Source organism: Canis aureus, chromosome 25, assembly GCF_053574225.1.
Source record: "Canis aureus isolate CA01 chromosome 25, VMU_Caureus_v.1.0, whole genome shotgun sequence".
Classification (NCBI taxonomy): domain Eukaryota; kingdom Metazoa; phylum Chordata; class Mammalia; order Carnivora; family Canidae; genus Canis; species Canis aureus.
The window spans coordinates 9344706-9369678 of record NC_135635.1 but is presented as its reverse complement, the minus strand read 5'-3'; the positions used below and the strand labels follow the sequence as shown (position 1 = coordinate 9369678).

Below are 24973 nucleotides of genomic sequence, written 5' to 3'. Positions count from 1 at the left end.
TGAAAGTCTATCTAGGTTCATAAAGTCAGGAAGATAAAAGATGAACGGGTAATTATAAGGATGACAATGTTCGGAAGAGGGAACACACTTAGAGATTTCACCTGGAAGTCCAGGGGAGACCTGCAGGCTTGGTAAGAGTGGGCAAGGAGAAATGTCTGTCCGTGGGGATCAGAGAAGGACAGCAGTTTGGTATTAGCTTGTGCAAAGGCTTGGGAGAGTTATAAGAGTGTAAGAAATCTAAGGAAATGAAGAAAACTCAACACATTTGGAATTTAGGAAACAAGAAGGGAAGTAAAGAGAGATGAGACCAGAGAGGAGCAGGAATCAGACCTCAGAGGACATTGCAAACTAGGTGAGGGAGCTTGGTCTTGGTCTTAGCTTGGGGAAAAATCACAGAAAGATTTTAATGGGAAGAATGGCATGACTAGATTTGAATGGCCTGGAGTAGGAGTTGGAAGGAAGCTAGAAGGAATGAAAAGAGATCTGGAATATGCATGGTTGTGGGGCTGGACAGAGGGGCACAGATTGAAGACATGTTTAGGGGAATGTATAGACAAGCCTTGGCAGTTGGTTCCATATGATAAGAGCAGGGAGCAAAAAGGCAAGCTGACTCCCACGTTTGCTGAATTCAATGTCCTATTTTGCCATTTACTGAAAGAAGGAAATGCTGGTAAAGACTAGAGGTGAAAGAAGAGCTCATCTGAATCTGAGATGTGAGATGTCTGTGAGACAGCCATATCAAGATGTGCATTTTCTGATTTTAAAAGAAATGTGATTTAGAGTTGATTATTTGGAAAAAGAAGAACAAGGATAAAAAAGCAAACATCATCTTTAAAAAAAAAAAAGATTTTATTTATTTATTCATGAGAGACTCACACAGAGAGAGAGGCAGAGACATAGGCAGAGGGAGAAGCAGGCTCCATGCAGGGAGCCCGACGTGGGACTCGCCCTGAGCCAAAGGCAGATGCTCAACCACTGAGCCACCCAGGTGTTCTGCAACCATCATTTTTAACCCCATTACCCAGAGACCCCTACAGTTCATTTGTTTGTATAGCCTTGTCTCTAAACCTGTACACACCTACACACACACACACTATTAGGCTATTAACATACTGCTATGTAATCTCTTTTTCTCTTTAACAGTGAACCCTGGGCATTTTTTATAGATCATCATTTTTTCCCTATAATATCAATTTCAATGGCTGCAAAGGATTTCATTATATATATAAATCTGCTAAAATTGATTTAACCAATTCCTTACTAAAATATACAAATATATTAGAAGACTTTTCAGACAGTGAAACTACTTTATATGGTACTATAATGGTAGGTATACATCATTACACATTTGTCAAAACCCATAGGATGTACAACACAAAGAGTGAATTCTAATATAAGCTACAGACTGTAGGTGATAATGATGCGTTAATGCAGGTCCTTCAGTTGTACAAATGTACCACTCTGGTGTGAAATGTTGATAATGGGGAGGCCGTGCATATGTGAAGGTGGCCGGCTGGGGGGGTGGTGGCATATGGGAAGTCTCTGTATCTTCTGCTCAATTTTGCTGTGAACCTGAAACTGCTCTAAAAAATGAAGTCATATATTTTGATGAGCACCTTTCTATATAAAATTGTTTGCACATTTCTATTTCCTTAAAATAAATTCCAGTAAGTGGCATTGCCTAGTAAAAGGGTACGTTCATTTAACAACGTGTTTGTGTTACCAAATTGCCCTCTAGAAAGTTTTTCGTAACTTATACTCCTATTAAGAGAGTACGCTTGAGTTGATTTTTGATCCCTGACTCAACACTGCCCATATTGTGTTTCACTCTACAACTCCATTTACCCCATCATCAAAACAGTGCTGTAAAAACATTATTGGATGTTTCTGTCAACAACATTCCTGTTTTCTTAACCACACTATTGTACCAAGTCATTCTGTCTTTTGATTACAGCTAGCTGCATCTCTGAGAAAACGTATGCCATGCTAATTTGTCTTTATTTAAAATTTCAAAGAAATTCCCACATGGATCCCAGATGTTGAGCATTTAATACAAGAAGGTGTTTCCTCATTATACAAATATGGTATGTGTCCAAAATATTGGCATTGTTTAGTTTATGAATCACTTAAAATAACGACATCACAAGAAAACAATGGTTCACGTGTGAGTCATAAATTAAACAATGCCAATTTTTTGATGTGCACCACATTCGTATAATAAGGAAGGAAACACCTTCTTGGATTAAATGGTCAACATCTGGAATCCATGTGAGGGCTTTAAAAAATTAGGGCCACATTTTCTTAAATTATAGTGTGGAAAGAAATACAAAATGGAGGCAATATTTGTAAAATTTCCCTGCCCCAAACACTCTTGCAAGTAGCGCATCACTTAATTGATACAAAACCTTAAGTCAAAGCAATGTAAGTCAAATTCTGTTACAGGGATGCCTAAGTTTTTTGTTTTTGTTTTTCTAGATCTTTTGTTGTAATACTGTAGAATACAGGTGTAGTGGGTTGAAGAGTGGTTCCACAAAAGATGTGTCCATGTCCTAACTCCTGGAACCTATAAATGTGACCTCATTTGTAAAAGGGCCTTTGCAGATACAATTAAGTTAAGGATGTTGAGATAGAATTATCTTGGACTTGGAGTCAGCTCTAAAACCAGTGACAGGGGTCATTATAAGAGAAAGGCAGAGGAAAATTTCTGACACAGACACAAAGGAGAGAAGACCATATGAGTCAGAGATAGAGGTTGGAGTCCTACATCCCAACCCAAAGAACTCCTAGAGCCACTAGAAGCAGGAGACGGTAGCTTACTAAAATCTTCCGAGGGACCATGACTTTGCTGACATCTTGATTTGGGATTTTGGGCCTCCACAACGGTGAGAGAATAGCTTTCTGCTGTCTTAAGTCCTATGGTTTGTGGTAATCTATTATGGCTGCCCTAGGAAACTCCAATGGAAACTCATAGTCATAGGGTTAGCTACACATTGTGAATTAATTATAATACTTTAGTTTATCCAAATTTTATGTGCACTTTAGTTTATTCAAAGTTTTGTCTTTTGATTAGCATCAAACACTTGGTGATTCTACTTTGGGTTTTTTTTTAAGATTTTATTTATTTATTCATTCATGAGAGAGAGAGAGAAGAGAGAGAGAGAGAGAGGCAGGGACACAGGCAAAGGGAGAAGCAGGCTCCATGCAGGGAGCCCGACATGGGACTTGATCCCAGGTCTCTAGGATCATGCCCTGGCTGAAGGCGGCGCTAAATCACTGAGCCACCTGGGCTGCCCTCTACTTTGGGTTTAAATAACACCAAAGGTTCCTTTTAACCTCAGAATGTTCTGATCCCAAAGGCTCTCCTCGTAATTTCTGTTATTCAAGCAACTTTGAGAGAATGTCCATAGAGTTGTGGGAACTGGGGAACTCTGGACAAACTAGGCAAAGCAGCCTTATCATCTCAGCCTTCAAAATGATGGGTGCCAGATACCCAACAGTTTGCCTGACTTCTGCCCACATTGTGGGCAGTGAAACATACTTGAAAAAGCTAAAATGATATATTGGTGTGCCTGTAAAGCACAATTAAAGAGAGGTACAACATTGCCCTACATTAGTATGTTGGCTGCTAGCAATGTATTGAGATCCAAGCGCGTATACTCCCTGAGACTTTGGATGGAGTATGCTTTGATAAACTTCCTGGTGACTTTTTTGGAAGAGGTTCTTCACTTGGTACAGGAGCCCCATGATCATTCTTTCCACAACCTGCCAAGCCCCAGCCCATCCCTTCGTCAACCTCAAGAAGTGCAGGAGTTAATAATTGGAAATTATATATCCATCATAAATAGTTTCAACATTTATTTAATGGCATGGGGAAATGTTCTCTGTAAAAAGCTGAGTTTAAAAAAATGAGGATAAACTGGATACATATTATGATCCAAATTTGTTTAGTTGCACACACCTTTATATGTACATACATTCAAAGTGAAAATCTTTCACAGAAGAGCTAAATTGGCTATCTCCCAATGGTGGACTTATACATGAATTTTTGTTAGCTGTATTTTCAAGTGTGTTTCTTCATAATGAGCATGCATAATTCTTACAACCAAATATAACAATGTAATGGAACCCAATTAATAGCTGGAAGGTAAGAACCATCTTTGTGGGGCTAGTATGACACTCTTAAGGTAGTTGCTTATTAGAGAGATAGTTTATAAATGATATAAATTAATTCTGCACAACTTTCCTTATATATTCAAAAATACTCATCATCCTGATTTCCCCTCACCTGTGCTATTTGCTTTTCCTTTATCGTTCCCACCCACCACATGTACAGGTTGATCTGAGACTGAGAAGGTAGAAAGATAAAAGTAGAGGGTGGGATGCACTATGAACAAAAGAATAATGAATTCTTCCCTTGGGCTCTGACTCCTCTTGGGACCAATGTGGCCTGCATGGAGTAGAGAGAGAAAACCAACAATGCCAAATAGCTTGTATTTTTCTGAATGGTGGAACACTTAATAAACTTCGCCCCACCCCGCAACTGCAAATGGAGAGATAGGGGTTTTGGAGGATGTTAGATTAGTCTTTGCTCCAAATTTACTAGATTCAGTTGGCAACAGCATGGAATACATCAAAAGATGTTTGGCCAAAAGACTCATTCTAAGTTTCTTGAGGGCAAGGAGCACTTTCTCCCTCATATTTGTTTACACAGAGCCTAGGACAGTGCCTCACACAGAGGACCCAATCAATGTTGAAATCCAGAAAGAAAAAATACTTTTGTGGATTTCCGATGACTACAGAGTCAGTGTCTAACAAGTTGTGAACACAATGGAATGAGCTGTATTAAAGACAAACAGAGCTTGAAGAATTCACTGGTTATCAGGGAATAGGTCATGGAACACACTGGGTAGGGTGTAGCTTTAAAAAAACTGCATCAGAATGTAGAATGAAGGGGCCAGAAAGGACATGGATGGCATGAACGAGGATACTTACTTATGACTTTATATTTGAAAAGAGAAAAACATGTATAATGAATGATTCTCACAAGGTGGAGTGGGGGGCGTGGCTGATGAAGAGAATGTATGAAGTACATGCCCAAATCTGAGCACATACCCCAAACTGGATGGAAGGTATGGCATGTTCTCATGTATGGATTTTTAAGGTTTGTGAACCATTGGACTAAGCACTTGGTTTCCCCCATTCAGCCCACTTCACCACTAAGAAAATAGAATTGCCTTTTCAATATCAATAGTCATGGCCTTCATTGTGTCCAGATCCAGTGATCATTCCTAACCTGCTATGTAATTCCAACCTTTTATATTTAGCTTTATAAAATAATAATCTTTGTAAAAGCTAGACGATGGTGCTAAACCAGTTTTTCTTCCCATTTGCCTAATCTGCATGTGACCATGTCTCCTAAAAATTTTAAAATCCTTTCACCTCTAGGCTTCTCTAGTTCTGGTGCTTGTCTGGAAAGCAGGTAACAAATATACTAATATGTGACCACTTGGAGAAAAGCAATCTGCATCTAGAGAACAGAGGAAAATGAGTTTTTTAGGTGGAGGGAGGTGGAGGAGGTGGAGAGCACAAATTAAGAGAGAAGGGAGACCCTTGTCAATCAGAATATCAAACTCAGGAGTTCTCTCAAGTAATTCAGGTAAGTGAAGGCAAGGTGAAGGCACAACAGGCATACGTATGTGCACCAAGTGTATGGGTTTATGTGGGTCTCCTAAGGATCCCTAATAAACTCATCTAGAGCTTACTTTTCCTAAGCTTTAATGCATTCCAAAGTAGAAACCAATTAAAAGATTTGTATATTTGAACATCAGGCCAACCTTACAGACAGAAGCCTCTGCTGAACTCAGATGTTGGGGTAAAACCCTGGGGGAAGATCATTTAAGCAACAATTACCCCACATCTAAAACCTAGTTTATCAGGTGGCCATGAAGCAGGATGCTCTCATTTGATCTTCAAGTTATTCTCAAGAAACATTAAGCATAGATAAGCACTTCAAAATTTTTAGCTGTGAGTGATAAAAAAAAAAAGTTTCATTTCATTTAAACACTCCTCTGGGACTATTCTCTATAGAGGCTTCATAGTTGAAGGCTTTTGCAATTCTTTTACTTTCCCTAAACTTCAAAGTTAATAGAGAAGAGAGCACTAGAAAGAAAACCATTCCCCAAGTAAGAGATCATAAAATGCAATATGCTTCTGAATTTCTTTAATAAATCTTACTGCAATCCCCAAAATGTATGTCTTACAATCATTCCATAGCTGGTGAATACACTGTACAGTGGTATGCACTCTGTATGGTTGGCATATAAGACTTGAAACTTGATGGCCAGGGTCCAAAACCCTAATGACCTTGGGCCATCACCCTAAGCACACTGCCTTAGTCCCTTGTCTGGGTAAGAGGACTCCTGACAGTAACAGAGGGGATCCTACCTCCTAGGGCTACCGTCATGAGGACTGTCATGAATTAATTCACCCTAAAGGCTTAGCACAGTCTCTAGCACATAGAAAGGACCCGATAAATGTAGGTTAGGTTAACATTATACAAAGAAAAGAAACAATACTATAAATCATTTTAAGACAGGTTTAAAATTTTAAGTTGTCAGCAGATCCCTGCTCCTCCTTCCCACAGAGAAACTGAGACCAGTTTCTTCTGAGAGAACTTTCAAGTAAAACATCTCGTGATAAAGACACTGGCTAGCATACCTCAATTCAAATCACATTCAGACAAAATAATGTCCTGATGCTACCTAAAACTGTTGTCCTCTGAGATACCATCTCTAAACCCTAGAGCCCTGAAGTCTATAACTAGGAATGTAAACAAATTAGAAGCCACTCTCTTTATGCAGCTTTCTCACTAACAAAATTCCACATCATGAACTTCTAATAATGTTTCTTGTCCACAGATTAATAATAACCTAGTTCAAAACCACATCATTTCCTTTTTCTGCCTCATTTCCTTCAAAGTGAAACATAATTTTTTCTTGGACCTGGAATAAAAATTTCTAGATTAACTAAGCAAATCGTTACCAGAAATGCAATACTATAATACTACTATTTCAGGATACTCAAAGCACACAAAACATCTGTGTGGTGCTTGTTAATATATAAAAATAACCTAATATATAGCGCGTATACCACCTAAGTGGAAAATTGAGTCTATAACTAGAAGTGCAAACAGAAATCCACTATAGATTCCATCAGTATTGTGTTTTGAAGTCCAGTTGGGAACATTTTAGGAACTGTGACACTTCTTTAAGTCTTGGCCGGAGGTCACAAACTGCTTGGCACGGATGTTTCATTTGCCCAACACAGTATTTTTTAAATTATTACCTCGAATATTTTTAGGTGGGCCATGCCCTCTATTTACTGACAGGCCCTTAGAGGCATTTTATTTTGCAAACCTTGATTAAGGCCCATCCTTACAGAGAAGAGATCAAAAGATAATCATTAGCTAAATGGGTACCTCCCTCAGTGTGTCCTGATGAAGTCCAGAGACTTGGGAAATTAAGAGTTCTAAGAGTTTCATTCCAAAATTTTTCTAGTTCTCTTGTTGGATTACTCTTAAGTATATATTTTCAGTGTATTTAACAGTGGCTCATTCGATTAGGATAGCTGAGCTGAGCTGAGTTGTTAAAGTTCATTTCTAGCTGGATACTGGAAGAAACCAGAAAATAGGGAATTTTTAAAAACACGTACATTTTTCTAAAAAAATTAATAACAGTTGGTCAATAGTTGGTTTTTCCTCATATAAAAGGAAATGAACTTGCTCGATGCCATATGTAAGGAGGAAGTAGTTCCTACTAATGTATTTCAATGAATATTTATATATATACACACACACAGAGACACACACATCACATATATACACATACACTCAGAGCAGGGACTGAGCCACCTATAACTCTCATTCTTTTCAGTTCCTTCATACTTTCTGGGAGATTCTATCCCACTTACAAATTAAGCCTGAGTCTGGGAGCCAAACAAGAGAGCACTGGAGAGGGTTTCCTAAAGCATTAGTTCATGCATCACTCCAAAGGCATTACGTTTTAGGCACTGATGAGGCACGAGCTAGCTGGCTTTAGAGTCCAAATGTTATTAGTTAAGCGTCCTTTTAAATTAACATAGAGGAAGGCTTCCATTCAGACAGCCCCAGTAAGTACACCCTTGTCTCCAGCTTCTTCAGAACACAAATACAAGGCACCCTGCAGTGACTTCGCTTCTGGGGGCGCTGCCCCTGAACTCTCCTGGATGAGTCTTTCTGAAGATTCTGGTGAATTCTCCCTCCATCTTGGACTTGAGTGCTGCTGGGAGACTTCCCAGAGTGAAGGACACGGAGAAGAGAACCCCAGAGCAGACCGTGAGAGGGGATCCTCTTGAAGGCCTACTTCCTGGACACACCTGTTGGAAAGCACTTCCTTCTCTTTGGAATTGCGCCATTTCATTCTTCGGTTCTGAAACCAAATCTTCACCTGTTGACAAAATAATTGGACAAGATGATCACTTAGTCCACATTACTCCACTTCAGCACCGTAAACTAGAATCTCTCCTCAAATGCCTTCTATGAAATACCTTATTGCGAGAGCCAGCCCAGCAAAGTCCCAATGGCTTTTCACTGGGCTCCTTCCAGACTATCTGAGCCATTACTTTAGTACAACATCCCCAGACTCATGAAACAAAACGACTGTGATAAATTGGTTATGTCCTGCAAGTCTGACATCTTTCAAAACTGATTTAATGCTCGACAGTTTAGAACATCATTTAGTCCATGTTAAATTATTTAAACAAAAGAAATGTTATCGTCTAGTAATAGTGTTTACTTTGTGCCAGGTGTCGGGCCATGCATGCTGTGTGGATTACATAATTTGTTCGTCACAACTGCAAGACGTTCTCATTGCACGTGTATGAAAACGGAGGTTCAGAGCAATAAATCAGTTCAAGGTCACACAACCTAGTAAGATGGAAGCGCTTAGAATAGAATCCATGACTGTCCCACTCCAGTGCCCAGGCTCTTACAACATTCAGATTTCATTAGGAACTTCTGGGAAACTAAATTAAGAATCCATTTGATAACACTTTGATAAATTCCAGGCTTCAAACAGTTTCCAAGTTTGATTACTCCTACGATTTGTCAAACTTGAAGAATGAGGCTCAATAAATAAAGATCAATCATAATTAAGCCAAAAGCACTTAGGAGGGTGGTTTCTAATTTGAGCCATACTTCGCCCCACCCCACCAATGCCTGTCTTTATTACTAACTCCCCCTTTATCTACTGTATAGTCAACTATTCCTGATCAGAAACCTCACAACTGGTTTCCTGAGATCTTAAAAGCCAATCACATCATTTTCCTAAGCATTACACTGCATCTTTACATGAATGATTTAGTGGATTTCTATTTTTAAAACAAAAAAAACCTACAAAGTTTTTACCTAAAAAAATAATAATAATAATTAAAGTGATACCAACCAAGTGTTTCTCCCTATGAAGGAAAAAATTCTGAGATGATTCTTCCAGATTGGCAAAACAATTTCTTCATTCTTTTAACTTGACTGGCAATTTCAAAATGGCTGCAAAGAACCTGACCCAGGCAAGTTGAGTCCAAAAGACTACCATCTCAGTTGCAATCCTGTGGTTAAGGCTTTTCATAAGAAAATAGCACTAATGTGTACATACCAGAACATTTGGTTCTATTCATGAACTCATTTACTATTTGCAGTGGGCATTTACTCCTAGAAAGGCTGCCAAGTATTTCTAGTGGGTTTTCACTAAGACATTTATTTGTGCCCACTGGTGATTCTTTCTGTTGTCATCACATTCATTATTTTCTTCTTTCCTTAGCTTTTCTATAGGTGTAGTATTTTTTCTGAGTGATAGCTCAATGAAAAAGATCATTAAGGAAGTTTCTTCACAATCAACAGTATTGGAACAAATGTACGTATTTGGGGAAAACCATAAATTAAAATTTCTACCTCTCAACAAATACAAAAACAAATTCCAAATGGATTAAAGAGCTAACCACAAAAACAAAACTATAAAAGTTCTAGAAAATACTATAAGAGTTTTCCATTATAGTTTTGGAGAGATGAATGCTTTTTTTAAGCATTGACACAAAACACTAAGGCCACAAAAGAAAAAATAGAGCTGAAAACATAAAAATGAGAAATTTCCGTGTAAAGACACCACAAACATAAGAAAAAGCCACAAACTACTGAAAAGAATTAAAAGAAAAGAAAAGAATTAAAAGCAGAGATTTGAAAAGGTATTTGTGCATCCGTGTTCATAGCATTATTCACAATAGCCAAAAAGTAAAAGCAACCAAAGTGTCGGCTGATGGGTGAATGCATAAATAAAATGCGGTATATACAAACAATGGAATATTATTCAGCATTAAAAAGTTAGGAAATTCTGACACCTGCTATAATATGGATGAACCTTGAAGACACTATGCTAAATGAAAGAAACCAATCACATAAAGACAAATACAAATGATTCCATTCATTTGTCAATTGTAGGGACAGGAAGTGGTGGTTGCCATAGGCTGGGGAGAGGGAAGAATGGGGAGCCACTATTCAATGGATACAGAGTTTCAGTTCTACAAGATAAAGGAAGTTCTGGAGATGGATGGTAGCCATGGTTGCTCAGCAGTGTGAATGTACTTCCCGTCACTAAATTGTACCCTTAAAAAAGGTTAAAATGGCATATTTTATGTTATACGTATTTTACCACAATAAAAAAAAAAAACCCTCAAACTTGAAGAGTTTGCAATGGTTGTAACAGAAAAATGTTACTAACCATAATATTCCAAATATTTTGATAACAGCTAAAATAATTGCTACAAGAAATATGAATAATAGCCAAAAGGTGGGAGCAATCTGAACACCCATCATCAGAATGGGTAAACTGTGGTATCCCGTATAACGGAATACTACACGGCAAGGAGTACAGAAAAGCTACTGCTACATGCAACCACATGAATGAATCTCACAAACATAATGGTAAGGCAAAGAAGCCAGATATACCAAAGAATCTGTACTACTGATTCTATTTATATATAGTAGAAAAATAGGCAAAACTAATCTATGCTGTTAGAAGTCAGGCTAGTGGGTAGTCTTGGAAGTAGGTGGCAGTAACCTGGAGGGAATAGGCAGGGGCTACTCCCTGGTCAGAAGGCTCTACTGCTTGAGCTGTGTGTTGGTTACACAGGTGGTTTAGACTCTCCTTCAGAAAGTCAAGATACATGTAGAATAGATCCCGTTTTTATTTGAAAAAATATATACACAATTGTGGGTCTCAGTTCTGGGTCCCTGTTATATAATAGGAAAAATCAAACCAACCACCATAGGGTCATTGTGAGGATAAATGACATGGAATATAAGGACACATGGCAGTCACGGTGCAAGTGTTCCTGCTACTATATACTTGTCAGATACAACACGCATATACATCTATTTTAAAGATAATACATGGTAGACATCAAATAAATGCAAACAGGAGCCATTTGTAAGGGACAGGATTAACTAAGGAGTTGGACTGGAAGGGGAGACGAGTTTTCATTTTTAACTTGACCAATTTCCTCTTTGTTTGAGTTTACCATAGTAAATACCATGCGTTAATTGTGTAATTAGATGTATATGCAAATAAGAAAATGTGAAATTACTTCTAAGATGTTCACCAAATTCAGTAACATAAAAAGCTGTCATTCCTCAAGGCACTTGAATTTTAAAAACAATACAATCAACTATGTAAAACTATGCACCTGTGAATACGAACAGGCAGCTAACACACAAAATAGGAAAATAGTATGTTTTCTTGGAATGGCCAGATTATGCTCATCCCCTCCTAGATATTCTCTGACGTGCTAGCTGAGTTCTCTTTCCAATGTGCTATCAGAGATGTTCACATCGGGGGGGCACCCGGGTGACTTAGTGGTTGAGCATCTGCCTTTGGCTCAGGTTGTGATCCCAGGGTTCTGGGATCGAGTCTCCCATCAGGTTCCCCACAGGGAGCCTGCTTCTCCCTCTGCCTATGTCTCTGCCTCTCTCTCTTTGTCTCTCATGAATGAATAGATGAATAAAATCTTTTTTTTAAAAAAAGGAAAAAAAAAGAAGATGTCCACACTGTCTCAGAGCATTGTCAGATCACACATAGCCAATTTTCCTCTTTTAACACCTCCTTCAGGTTCTGACTCAACAAGAGGCCCCCTGCAACCTCCCAACATTTTCTGCACATTTTCTCCCCTCCAACTCTGGAAGTTTTTTTTTGTTTTTTTTTTTAAATCCATACCAGTGAGATTCAGGCCAATCCTACTGAGCCCCTGTGCAGCCTTAGTGAGGTCCAACAATATCTCTAGGGATGAGACCATTTCCTCACTAGACTCCCCAGGGACAGAAGGACCAGTCATGGATGTTAACATAAAACTCCACAGAGATACATAACTTTGAGGATCACTGACCTCGCTCTTTTATTTGGCAGCATATCTAACCCACCAGGTGACGTCTCCTATGTCATTATCTTATATTATGATCTAACCATTCATGAGTTTGTTTTGTTTTCTCAGTTGCTCCTATAAATTCCTGGGTGCCAAGAGCGTATCTTAATCAGTACTTAATCAACACCCTCTCTCACTGCCTCCATAGCCCTGCATCTTGCACACAACAGACCAATAAGATATAACTACTGATTTATCTCATATATGCAAAATCGCTCTATGACATAGATAGAATTCCTATATTTGTCTCTGTTTAAGTGAGAAACTGAGGTGCGGATCAGTCAATTAAGGTTAGGGACTCATTAGTACTACACAATGAGGAAAGCACAGACTGGCTGATTTAGGCCAATTATCCTCTATCACACTAGGTACTGCTTTCTACAGCTAGAAAAAGTTGCGGGGAGGGGGTGAGAACAGATCATTTCCCTAGGGAAAGGAAGCAAGGTTAAGGAGAGTTTCATCCAAAAATAACTAGTTTAATAAAATCCAAAGTTAGAAACCAGGTCATCTGTATTGAGGGAAGAACAGTACAGCATAGTAGTTTACACAGAGCCTCTGCTAGCCCTTCAATGCCTTTATGCGAACTCAAAATACCCAAGTGGATGTTGCCTTGCACCAGGAAAGCAGTTTGGCAAGCAAAGTACCAGCTACATTTCAGTTGCTGCCATGCCTCTTAGACAAGTGCCCTTGTGCAGTGCATAACCTGCACAACTATACATGATAGCACCAGGTTAGGTGAAACACAAACTTCAGAGTCACCCCCCAGGCCGCCTGGGGTGAGAGCACAGCTCCAAGGCAGCTTCACTACATGATATCAGACTCATGCTTAATTCTCTACACTTTCTCAACCGGAAAGTGAAGATGATTATAGTGCTTGTTTCATGTGATTATAAAACGATTAATAGTAAAATACCAGTACCTTAATGTGTAAGAAAAGTTCGTAGGTGTTGCAAATACGAAACTACTTTACTCTACTTGACATAAGTCCAGAGTGCAGAGTAGTGAGATCTATTTAGGGGTATTTATGAGTCATGCATTTATGATTGGATTTTGGATTGGAAATGAAGAAAAAGACAGGAAAATTGGTTCCTGCTCTTGTAGAATATTATGTATTCTACTTCTCTGAAACCAGAGCAACCAATTAATGATGTAAATGCCACATCCTTAGTGTTTCTCTTCATTTGGGAAGAATTAATCATGCAAAAGCCTAGACCTCTCAGAGAAGGGACCTCTTTCCAAACAGGAATTGTGACATATATTTCTACCCACTAAACAACCGTGAAAATCATTTCAGTAACACTTTAGGGTCCAGCACCATACCTAGTACAACAGATATTTGCCAAACGCATGGATTTCATTGTATTCCTTCAGAAATCAGGAGCAGTGAACATCTTCCTGCTTATTAGTACCTGTGATTCCTTTAGTCCCAAGCTGATGGCAAGTTTCTTTCGGTCTGTTTTGCTGATGTATTTCTGCTTCTGAAACATTTTCTCCAGAGCCTTTCTCTGATCCTCAGAAAAAACAGCTCTTCTCAAAATACCCCTCCGAGCTTTGGAGTTAGAGTCCTGTGTCAGGAGAGGCAGCACACTCTCTTCTCCTAGAGGGGAAGACAGGTAATAAGCCCAGTTAGTTTCAGCGATGAAAAGTCAGTCTGAAAAAAAAAGAAAAGAAAAGTCAGTCTGTCTTTCCCAGGACAGTATCCTCCTCCTCTGTACCATTGTCAAATCATCTCATCTCTGAACTCTGCACACTTAGAGCAGTGCTTCTTCCAGGGTTTTGATCATAGATTCCATTGAGAATCCAATAAATACTCTTTGCCCCCCAATGAGAAAAAAAGCACATATATGCTCGGCCTCCCAATTGGGGTGCCACGTTAGAAAGGCCCCGGTCCCAGGTTACAAAAGCTCAAATTCAGAACAAATAGTAGGTGGTTTAAACACTCCATTTTTTCTCTAATTCTTCATTTATTTACTCATTCATCTTTTCTCTCAACAAAGTTTTGAACTCTTACCCTATTCCAGGCACTCTGCTCAATGCTACACATTGAGAAACAAGACAAATATGTTTTATTATATGCATTACCCATAAGATTTAGTGGAAGACACTTATTGAACTAGCATCACAAGTGTAAGGATATATTCCAAAGGAGACTGTGTGCACAAAACAAGGATCTGATCTTAATCAGGGATTTTCAGGGAAAGCTTGCAAGAGGAGTTAGAGATGTTCAACCTGAGAAGGGAGGTTTGGAAGATCCTCAAACACTACCACTCCCCAATCCAGTTCATCAACTCCTACTTTTTCTGCCTTTTGTGGCTAGCACAACTAGTTCCCACCCTCTGAGAGTTTCACTCATCATTCACCATTCATTCATATATCCATTCATTCATTTATCCAATTCATTCATTCATCCAACCAGCCACTCACCCATGCATTCATGCATCCATTCGTTCAGCTTCCCAGTTGTGGTGGGAAGAATTATGGCCTTCCCAGAGATGCCTATGTGGATATGTTCCCCAGAACCTAGAAATATTTTATATTATATGACAAGGGGGAATTAAGGTTGCAAATGGAATTACAGTTGCTAACTAGCTGACCCTGAGATTAGAAGAGAATCCTGGGGTACCCCAGGTGGACTCAATGTAATCACAAGGGTCATTATGAGTGGAAAAGGGAGGAAGAAAGGAAATCACAGGAAAGAGAGGTTTACTCCCTCTGATGCTACACTTCTTGCTTTGAAGATGGAGGAAGGGGCCACAAAGAAGTACAGGCAACCACTAGAAACTAGAAAAGGCAAGAAACAAAGTCTTCCCTAGAGCCTCCAGAGGGAACTCAGCCCTTCTTCTAATACCTTGATTTTAATCCAATGAGACCCAATTCAGGCTTCTGACCCCCATAACTGTAAGACAATAAGCTTGCATTAAGACAGTAGGTTGTGGAAATTTGTTACAGCAGCAAGAGGACACTTACACCTGATATTAGGCTAACTGGACTTATTTGAGGAAACCAGACCAGGAGCACATGGTTCCTGCCCTCAACGAGCTCACATTCTCATGGGAGGACTGACACGACTATCACATTAGAATTATAGGCAACAGGGAAGCAGAGACTCTAGTTTATGGCTGTAGCTGATATGCATTTTGGTGCTTAATAATTATTTCTAAATAAAAAAGCAAATTAATGTCTTAAGTACTGAAATAGAATGATCTATGAAATGCTCTGGCATCACAAAAGAGGACTAATTGGTTCAGATAAAACAAGTTGAGCGGGGATCCCTGGGTAGCTCAGTGGTTTAGTGCCTGCCTTCAGCTCAGGGCATGATCCTGGAGACCCAGGATCGAGTCCCACGTCGGGTTCCCTGCAGGGAGCCTGCTTCTCCCTCTGCCTGTGTCTCTGCCTCTCTCTCTCTCTCTCTCTCTCTCTCTCTCTCTGTGTCTTTCATGAATAAATAAATAAAATTAAAAAAAAAAAAAACAAGTTGAGCCAAGTCTAAAAGGCCAATTCAGTTCAAGAGAGAGAACCAAGGCCAATCTAGGCAGAGTAACTAGCATGTCTAGAAGCACTAAGGCTTACTATAAATACAGAGAACAAACTGATGGGTGTCCAAGGTTAGGGGGGTGAAGAATGGGGCAAAATGGGTGAAGGGAAGTGTGAAATAGAGACTTCCAGTTGTGGAGTGAATTATGGGAATAAAAGACACAGCACAAAGAATGTAGTCAAATATATTTAAGAGTGATATATCAAAACAGATGGCGGCCCCACTTGTGGTGGGCACAGCATAATGTATAAACCTATTGAGTCACTATGTAACACACTTGAAACTAGTGCAACCTTGAATGTCAACGATACTCACATTTTTTTTTGACATAGTGAGAACTTTTTATTCAGATTTATGGAGGGAAACAACTCTTTTTCTGAAAATTCAAACTTTGTTCTTACAAGTGTTAGAAAATTCCTGCTTGCATCCAAAACAGCACAGCTGTCAGTAGGATATGTTGTTGATTAATTGTACTAAAATAGTTTCTTTTGGATGTTCCGAAAATTCCTCAATTCAAGAAAACTGAAATCATCATTTACCATTACTTCTCACTTCAATACACACTGGCATGCAAACACATGCAGAAAAAGGCATTGCAATTCACCCACTTGTCCAGATTAGAAATTTAGGAGATATTCTCAACTTTTAACTTCTTTCTATATTCAACAGATCTTGTTCATATAGTGCTTTTAAAATTGTTACTAATGTATAATCTCTCAAATCTGCTTCTTCTTTACCCTTTCTGTATCATTGTCAGACATTCATTATCTCCAACCTAAATCACTGTCATAGTCACCTATCTACATTAAAAAAAAAAAAAAAAAAAAAAGCCCCAAGGCATGAAGGAAAACTAAGCAGTCTGCAAGGCTGGGAAGGGCATGAAGCAGACGGGGCAAGCTGGCAACCATATCCAGCCTGCATATGGGCTTTGTTTGGTCTTAGAATTCTGATGTAGTTGTTCACATTTAATAATCAGTTGATTTCATGTAAAGTCCAGGTTTCTGACATCTCTTCAAAGGTAACCCACACGAGGTTCACCTTCCCAGAAAGCAAAGAGCTACCAGAGTGGGTAGCAGGTATCCCCTTTTGATGAAATGTGTAACCCCCAGTTTGCCACAGCCTCACTTAGCTTGCTTTTTACCTGCCGGGTTCCTGAAGATATTTGGATCTTTGATACAAAGATTATAGGGAGGAGTTGAGACAGATCATAGAGGACTACAAGAGTTTGGGACATTATCCAATAGTAGTGAAGATCAATAGGAGATGTTCAATCAGGGTGTGACATGATAATAATAATAAACACACATGTTTAATAACAATAATAAATAATAAATAAATAAATAATAAACACACTCTGTACCATTATGCTTACTCTGTGTTAAGCCACTGACACGCATTAATTCGTGTAATCCTTCCCAACCTATGCCACGAATATTATACTATTATTGTCTCCAAATTACCGATGAATAAAAAGAAGATTAGATAGCTTAAGAAACTTTGTCCAAGGGCACATGACTAGGGTTCCAAACTCAGGACAACTAATTTCAAAACAAATGCTCTAACACTACTCTGTATATTCTAACACAATCTGATTTGTATTTTAGGGGAAAAAAGTGTCAACAAATAAAACTTGTCAAATCTACTTCTACAATATGATTGCTTCCTTTCCTACTTGTCTAAAAGATTGCAGATTATCTCCCAGAGAGTCTATCAGGCCTGGTTATATATCATTCTGGTTCATCCTCACATTGCTAGAAGGACTGGCCTCTCTCTTTCCTTCCAGCTCTGTAACATTTGCATCTCTTCAGAAATACCAGAGCTCATGAGATGTAATCAAGCCTAATTCCTTACAAAGGTCTACTCTTACTGCTCTTTCCATTCAGCGTATGAGATGTTGGTTAATTCTCCATCTACAGCATCATCTTCTATTTGCCTGTCACATGCTAAGGCCATACCTTGAAGTCAGGTTTTGATAACTGGATTCACTATTTCTTTATCAAAGATTTAAGTAGTTTTATGAAATACTGGTCGATAACAAAAAATATTCTAAATATCTCAATATGCTCTTTTTCTGAATGCTCTTCTTCTCTGAACTTTTCTTGGTTCAGAGACTATGGAATTGGCCCTCCCACATTATTTCAAAGACTCATCTGTTGGGATGATCTCTCTCCAGGGAGCCTCAGGACAATATGTAATACAGACGAACTGGGTTTGGATCATGACAGTCATCTGTATGACTTAAAGCAAGTTATTCAGCCTCTTTCAGCTTCTCTTACAGGGTTGCTCTAAGGATTTGATGACATAACCCAAGAAAATTTCAGTGCCTTGCCCACAGTAAGGATCCCATGAATCTATCTATCTACTTCTGCTTGTTGGATTTCACTTGATTCTTGTAAGAACCATATGCCACAGACATCCTCCACACAGATGAATTCATCTCTATTCTGCATTTTAAGTCTGGTTCTATTTTCTAAGGAAAACAAGCAAACATTGTAGCAGCCTTTTGGGGAATAATCTGGTGGAGTGATTGAGATGTTGCTGCCTGACAACTGAAGATGAATCCAATCCATCCTTCAGGTGCTCACAGTTGATAAGGAGAGGTCCAAGAAGTATACAGACAGCCATAACACAGTGAGATAAATAACTGCAGACCATAGCAGAGAAAGTGTTTAAGAACCAGACAGGAAGCCACTTAGTCTTGGAGGTTTGCAGGGTAAGTCCTAAGAGAGAAGAAAAGCTAGAGGAATAGCACTTCCTCTTGCTGGCAATCCAGACAAAGGCAGGCAGAGCAGAGGCATTAAAATTTACAGACCCATGAATGGAGCAAGGACACAGGCAAAACACAGTGGACCTAGAATCTCACACAGCTTGGTATTTCCAGATTGCAGGGTATGAATGGCAAGAAAACAGGAGATAAGCTGCAGGGTCAGGGGTGGCTGAAACGAGTTCAGGTCATAACTTGCCCTAGAGGAAAGCCTTCTGAGGAGGACCTGAGCAACTCAGCATTATAGAAAAGCCGGTATTTTTCTACTTAATACAACTTTTTATATCTATATAGGAAAGTACAGCAAATTTATGAACCTACGACCTCATTTTTAAAAAATCAACATTTATTTTTTTAAGTAGAAATTTTATAAGTACGGACCATGATTCTACTCATTTTAGTTCCTTCTTCACCAAGACCTACAAGTTTAAACTAAAACAATGGGGTAACACATTTAAATACCCCTAAAACTTTTAATAGAAACTCATAGGTTTTCCTATGGAGCTGTTTTTAATTAAAGAGAAAGAAGGTGGGGCACCTGGGTGGCTCAGTCAATTAAGCATCTGTCTCTGGCTCAGGTCACGATCCTGGGGCCCTGGGATGAAGCCCCATATGGGGCTCCTTGCTCAGTAGGGAGCCTACTTCTCCTTCTCCCACTCCCCCTGTTTGTGCTCTGTGTCAAATAAATAAATAAAATCTTTAAAGAGAGAGAGAGAAAGAAAAGTAAGGTTCCCATCGAAGGACTCTACGAAACAAATCATTCTCACCAATATGGTAAATATTAACATTTTGAAAGGCATGGACCCAAAGCAGACCTCAATCTCTGAAAGAGAGACCTGGGAGGGTTATGATGGTCAAAGGGTAACTCCTGGGCCTGGCCCTCAAGGTTCAGTGCCCAAAAATGAACATGGTTATAACCAATGACAAGCAAAGAAATATGGCAACGATAAAGACTCACATTCTTCCTTTCTTTGCTAGTTGCCTGGTTCCTCTTAGCACTGCTCTCAATACACAGATCATGCTGGTTTTCCTGCGGTGATGTGCCTTAGGCCCTACCAGAACTATATTACAAGATTCTACCTCTACTATTGATGCTCCTTTCCATCTTTCCCCATGGTCTTTTATGGGCTATCTCTGGATCTAACCATAAACCACACTGAGGGGGGTGCCTGGGTGGCTCAGTCTGTGATGTATTCGCTGACTTGTTTTCGGCTCGGTTCGTGATCTCAGGATCCTGGGACTGAGCCCCATGTTGGGCTCTTGGCTCAGCAGGGAGTTTGCTTGAGATTCTCTCTCTCTCTCTCTCTCTCTTTCTCTTCCCCTCCCCTGCTTGTATGCTTTCCGTCCCCACTCTCAATCAATCTTTAAAAACAATATATTGAGGAACCTATACCACTTCCATACCTTCTAAACCTATGAATATGTGCTCACATTTACACCTGCAAAACAAACATGGACTTCAAGAACTTGTTCGTGACTCAAAATCCTCTCAGAAACTACTACAAAGTTATAAGCAACAAACACCTTCAACTATGCTTCAACTCATGATAAATGTCAGACTTATACAGAAACTTCCAGGTGACAAAAATAAATGAGTACTATTAAAAAAAAAACAGATACAGAGTTTAAGATATGTAGAAAAGAGGCTTCAAAAGCCAGGGTCACCAATTCAAGGTGACCAACTGGGAGTATTATTATTATGATTTTATAAGGCGGCTTCCCATATATAGAGGCTCAGCAGGTGCTACTATATGTGCCCACGACATGCAGCATGTCGTGTCATCTTTACAACAATCCCCAGAGGGAGATACTATCATTTCCATTTTCCACAGGAAAACACTAAGGCTCCAGAAAGATAAGTTGTGCCATTGAGGACACATAGCAAAGAAGAATGAGGTCAATCTATGCTCTTTATAATGACACCAAAGATTGTCAAAGTTAGGAGTGGGCAAAGAGGTCAAGAGGTGGGAAGAGTCCTATTAAAGTGGCAGAGTGATCTAGGGTAGAGAAGTTTCAAAGGCATGATTCCCTGGGTCCTGAGATGGCCCCATGCACCATCCTCCAGGGAATCCCTGTGTATCATGTGCCTGGTGAATTGGCACTCCAATTGGAGGTGTGTAATGGCTGTGTGTAAATGACACCGTTGGGAGAGGAGAGCTGGAAGAGTGACAGAAATAGAACGTTAGATAAACTAAGGGAGTCCTTCATATTTTCATGTGTGAGGATGTAGCACATGTGTGTATTTTATATAATTCCTGTGGATTTGAGGTGTGAAGAGAGAGAAGATAAAGAACTTCCTTGGCTTACCCCATTTAAACTAGATGTCTACTTTCCATTCTCTGTATAATCTAGTATTGGGGAAGGCTATAATACTTCATCATCATATATTAGAATCACATCAATTTGCTAAAAATCTTTCCCTAATGCTAAGCCCGAATTCAATTTCCATTAAATTCCACTCACTGAAAAAATAAATAAACTCCACTCACTGGCCCCAATTCTATCCTTTACACATATACTGAATGCAGTATACGTAATTTGAAGATAATTCTCAGGTTGTCCCTATCATTTCTCTTCTCCAGGCCAAACCTACTCAATCACTTTAGAAAAGGTGATTTCATAAACAGGCATATAGACGCTTCACCATTTTTGTTGCTGACTACTTCTGACCTGGTTTTTACGTACAAATCTGCTCACTGTGCCTTTCTTTTTTTCCACTGTGCGCTTTATTTTTTTTTTAGATTTTATTTATTTATTCATGAGAGACACAGAGAGAGAGGCAGAGGGAGAAGCAGGCTCCATGCAGGGAGCTCGACATGGGACTCGATCCTGGGTCTCCAGGATCACACCCTGGTCTGAAGGCAGCGCTAAACCGCTGAGCCACCGAGGTTGCCCCCACTCTGCCTTTTAAAGTGGGGTTCCAGAACTGAATAGGTGTAGGCTGTCTTACCATTACAAAGCCTAGTAGGACTATTATCTCCCTTGCTCTGGGTATTGTATTTCTATAAGCATAATCCAACATCCCCATATCATTCTGTAGACACATAGTGAACTAAGAGTACAACCCTCTCCCTTCTTTGCTCTCTTCAGCCAATTCTCTCCCTCCTCTATTTTGTACTTGTGCACTTGTTCTGGGGAATCTCAGATCAGGACTTCATCAGCTGCCCCATTAGATGTCATGTTATGTTCAGGTGAGGGCTATAGACAAGATCAGGAACAAGCACCCCATATCACTAAGTAGCTCTGCTTCCCATCCTCCAGGCTCCACTACTTATGAACCCATTTGAGGAGAAAGGGAGTATTTCCATCCCTGGAAAGTTACTCAAATACTTTCACTGCCTCTGTAGAACTGCTGAATAGAGCCATCAACTTGGAAAATCTATTGTCTTGGAGTCTCTGACTCCTTTAAACATTCTTCTTGGTTGACCGAGTGTCATTTATCTCTGGAACATCCCTCCCTTCACTGTTAAGAAGTCAAAACCTATATTCAACTTACTGCACAAACTTGATTATGTTTTCAACAAAATAATCATGCTTCTTTCTCTATTAGAACAAAATGCTGCATCCCTCTGAAGATCTTAGAGTGTTAATGATACATCCTTACAAAAGGACTGCCATACGTCTTGTCAGTTTTCTCAGGGCACCCAGACTCCGGCTGAGAACAGTGAAAGAGAACACAGCTGGGTCAGGTGATAAGAATACTAATCAGAGCACTGTCCATCTTTGACAGTGACACTCACAGGACCAACCTACATTCTCAACAATAAATGTAATGGCCCTTCCCTGTTGCCTTCAACAAAATCCTAAATGCAAGTTTAGAGAGTATATTATGTTCTTCTAAGTTTTAGCCAGGGAGAGAAAATAGTAAAATGATCTTAAGATGTAGACTATAAGTTCATCTCCTAAGGAAAAGGTAGAGAGTAGTTTGTCCCAGAAGAGTATTTCCCTGCTCATATTTTCACAACGTTGCTCCAAATTTAAATTCTGTCTTTTAATGCATGAAATTTCTGAAGATCACACTCAAGTTGGGTACTCAAAAGCAAAATGATATAATTATCTGATTAATTCAATTAGCATTCTACATAATTAAGACTCTACCTTCTCAGGTAGTTGTTTCTTGTTTTTTTGTTTTTAAGGTCATTCTCGGCATAATTTCCACAACTTTCCATTTTATCTTAGCTGAGAATGCGTGCTTTTGGAAAGAACCTTATGGATGTAATATCAAAGATTTTCCTTCTACCACTTTGGGGGAGGGGAGAACTTTTACCACTGCCTTTTAATTTTTCCCCAATGTAAGGATTGTGCTTAAATGGCCTATTAAGCCATTTAATATATGTGAGAAGGGCACTGGAAGAATGATTGTTTCCACATTGCAACAACAAGCAAATCATAAATCTAAAAGGTTAACAAGAAAAATGAAATCAATTTTATACCAGTGAATCATGTTAAAAGAGTCAAAATGATATTTTACTTGCTAGTTATGAACGTGTTGATCTGATCCTACACTTTGGAAAGAGTGAACTCAATATTGTGAAACAACGACGAGGGCCACCGATTTCACTGCTTATTAAAATGTTTAGTATAAACCTTGATTTTGGCTGTCCACACATGTCAGCACATTTTGGCTGAAATTTAATATAATATTACTTGGACAGTTCATTTTCCTTCTTCTGTGTGATGGAAAAAAATTTTAATGCTTGGGCATAAAAACTGTTCTTATTATTAAAGAAAGAAGAAAAAAAGAAAATCTAGTAAATGCCTTAAATAAAAGAGAGTACTGTGCAGATGTAAGCCTTATTAACGTTCCTTGGTATCATGGTTATTTATGTTAAATTCTTTATTGACAGCATAAACTCACCATTTCATTATTATTTGCTGCTAATACAATGAACACTGTAAACAAAAAATAAATTCATTTCAGATTTATAACTAATGATACACCAAAGTTTATTAAAAACACTTGTGGCATCTCTAAAGTGTTTTAAAATGCCAACTTCAGAAATGGAGACAAACCAAGTACAGCATTCTCTATTTTTGATCTGAGTTGCGCTGATTTACCCCTTGCATGTTTTATTAAATTAAAAAAAAGATCAACATAGGGCTTTATAAGCCTCCAGGGATAGATACCACAGTTCACAATGGTTATGCTAAAGGTTTTATAAAGTGGGAAGAACCAAGAGGCAGATGGAGGAAAATGAGTCTCGCTTAAAGCAATTTTTCAAGCAAGAGAGAAGATGGAAGTTCTCTAGGAAATGTCTTTAGGATTCCATTTATATGCTCTATTTATCGAACGGCCCAGGCATTAGTGTACTGTTAGGGCTTAGAGACTTTTACAAAAACACTGCTATAAAATGAATAAACATATACAAGCACACGTACATGAATGTCCACCTGTTAGGATTTTCTGTCCATTTCCACTTGCCTAACCCACACTGCCAGAGGCTCTCTAAAATGCAAGTCCAGTATTCTATCAAGGTGAAGTAACCAAAACTAGGGGTGGAATCTCTTTTAATCTCTACCCTGGGGATGCAACACCAAAGATTTAACTCCAGAGATGCCACTATGCCATAGGCTCAGCTATCTGGGACTTAAGTCTCTACTCCAGCAGCCTTTTCCTGATATCCTATGGTGACAAATGTGTCCTTAATTTGCACAACCCTTTTCAATTGCCCTCATAGGAGACCACCTTGAAGGAGCGAGTAAAAGGTTTAGTCATGGTTTCTATTTTTCTATTTGAATCAATACATTCTAGTTAAATGGACAATTAATAGGTCACTTCCAAAATAGTGGTGTATCAGTCCTGGTTAATAAACAATCCCCTGAGTTGATAATGGGCCCTATGCATTCAGCAAGTCCTGTATACACTCAGCTCATCCACTAAATCCCTTTTCAGGTGGACAGGGTTATATGGGAAGATGAGCTAGAATGAGTCTATAAAAGTCAGTTTCATTCCCTGCTTTATTTTTCAGTCAAGTGCTTTAAATGGTGTCCAGAAATTCACTCGGAATGTGAGACAGGAGAAAAGATGGACACACAGAGCCTTGCTTTATGACCATACAAAAGGGCAACTGACCCTTGCCCAAGCCTTTTCCGTGTGAAATGGCTGCTAAAGTTCATCTGCACAGTGAAAAATCGTGGTGAGGTCGCGTGTGGATGAGTCAAGTGAAAGTGAC

General features: G+C 39.2%; 1 protein-coding gene across 1 annotated transcript in view; it reads right to left on the bottom strand.

Moving 5' to 3' along the window:
• Positions 1-3840: 3840 nt before the first annotated feature.
• DBX2 (developing brain homeobox 2) overlaps positions 3841-24973 on the bottom strand; it is a 37024-nt gene continuing 15891 nt past the window's right edge. The window contains exons 3-4 of the mRNA XM_077870364.1: positions 13911-14098; positions 3841-8483 (exon numbers count right to left, since the gene is read on the bottom strand). Of these exons, the coding sequence (XP_077726490.1) occupies positions 8154-8483; positions 13911-14098 (518 nt within the window). The 3' untranslated portion in view covers positions 3841-8153. The remainder of the gene's footprint in view (positions 8484-13910; positions 14099-24973) is intronic.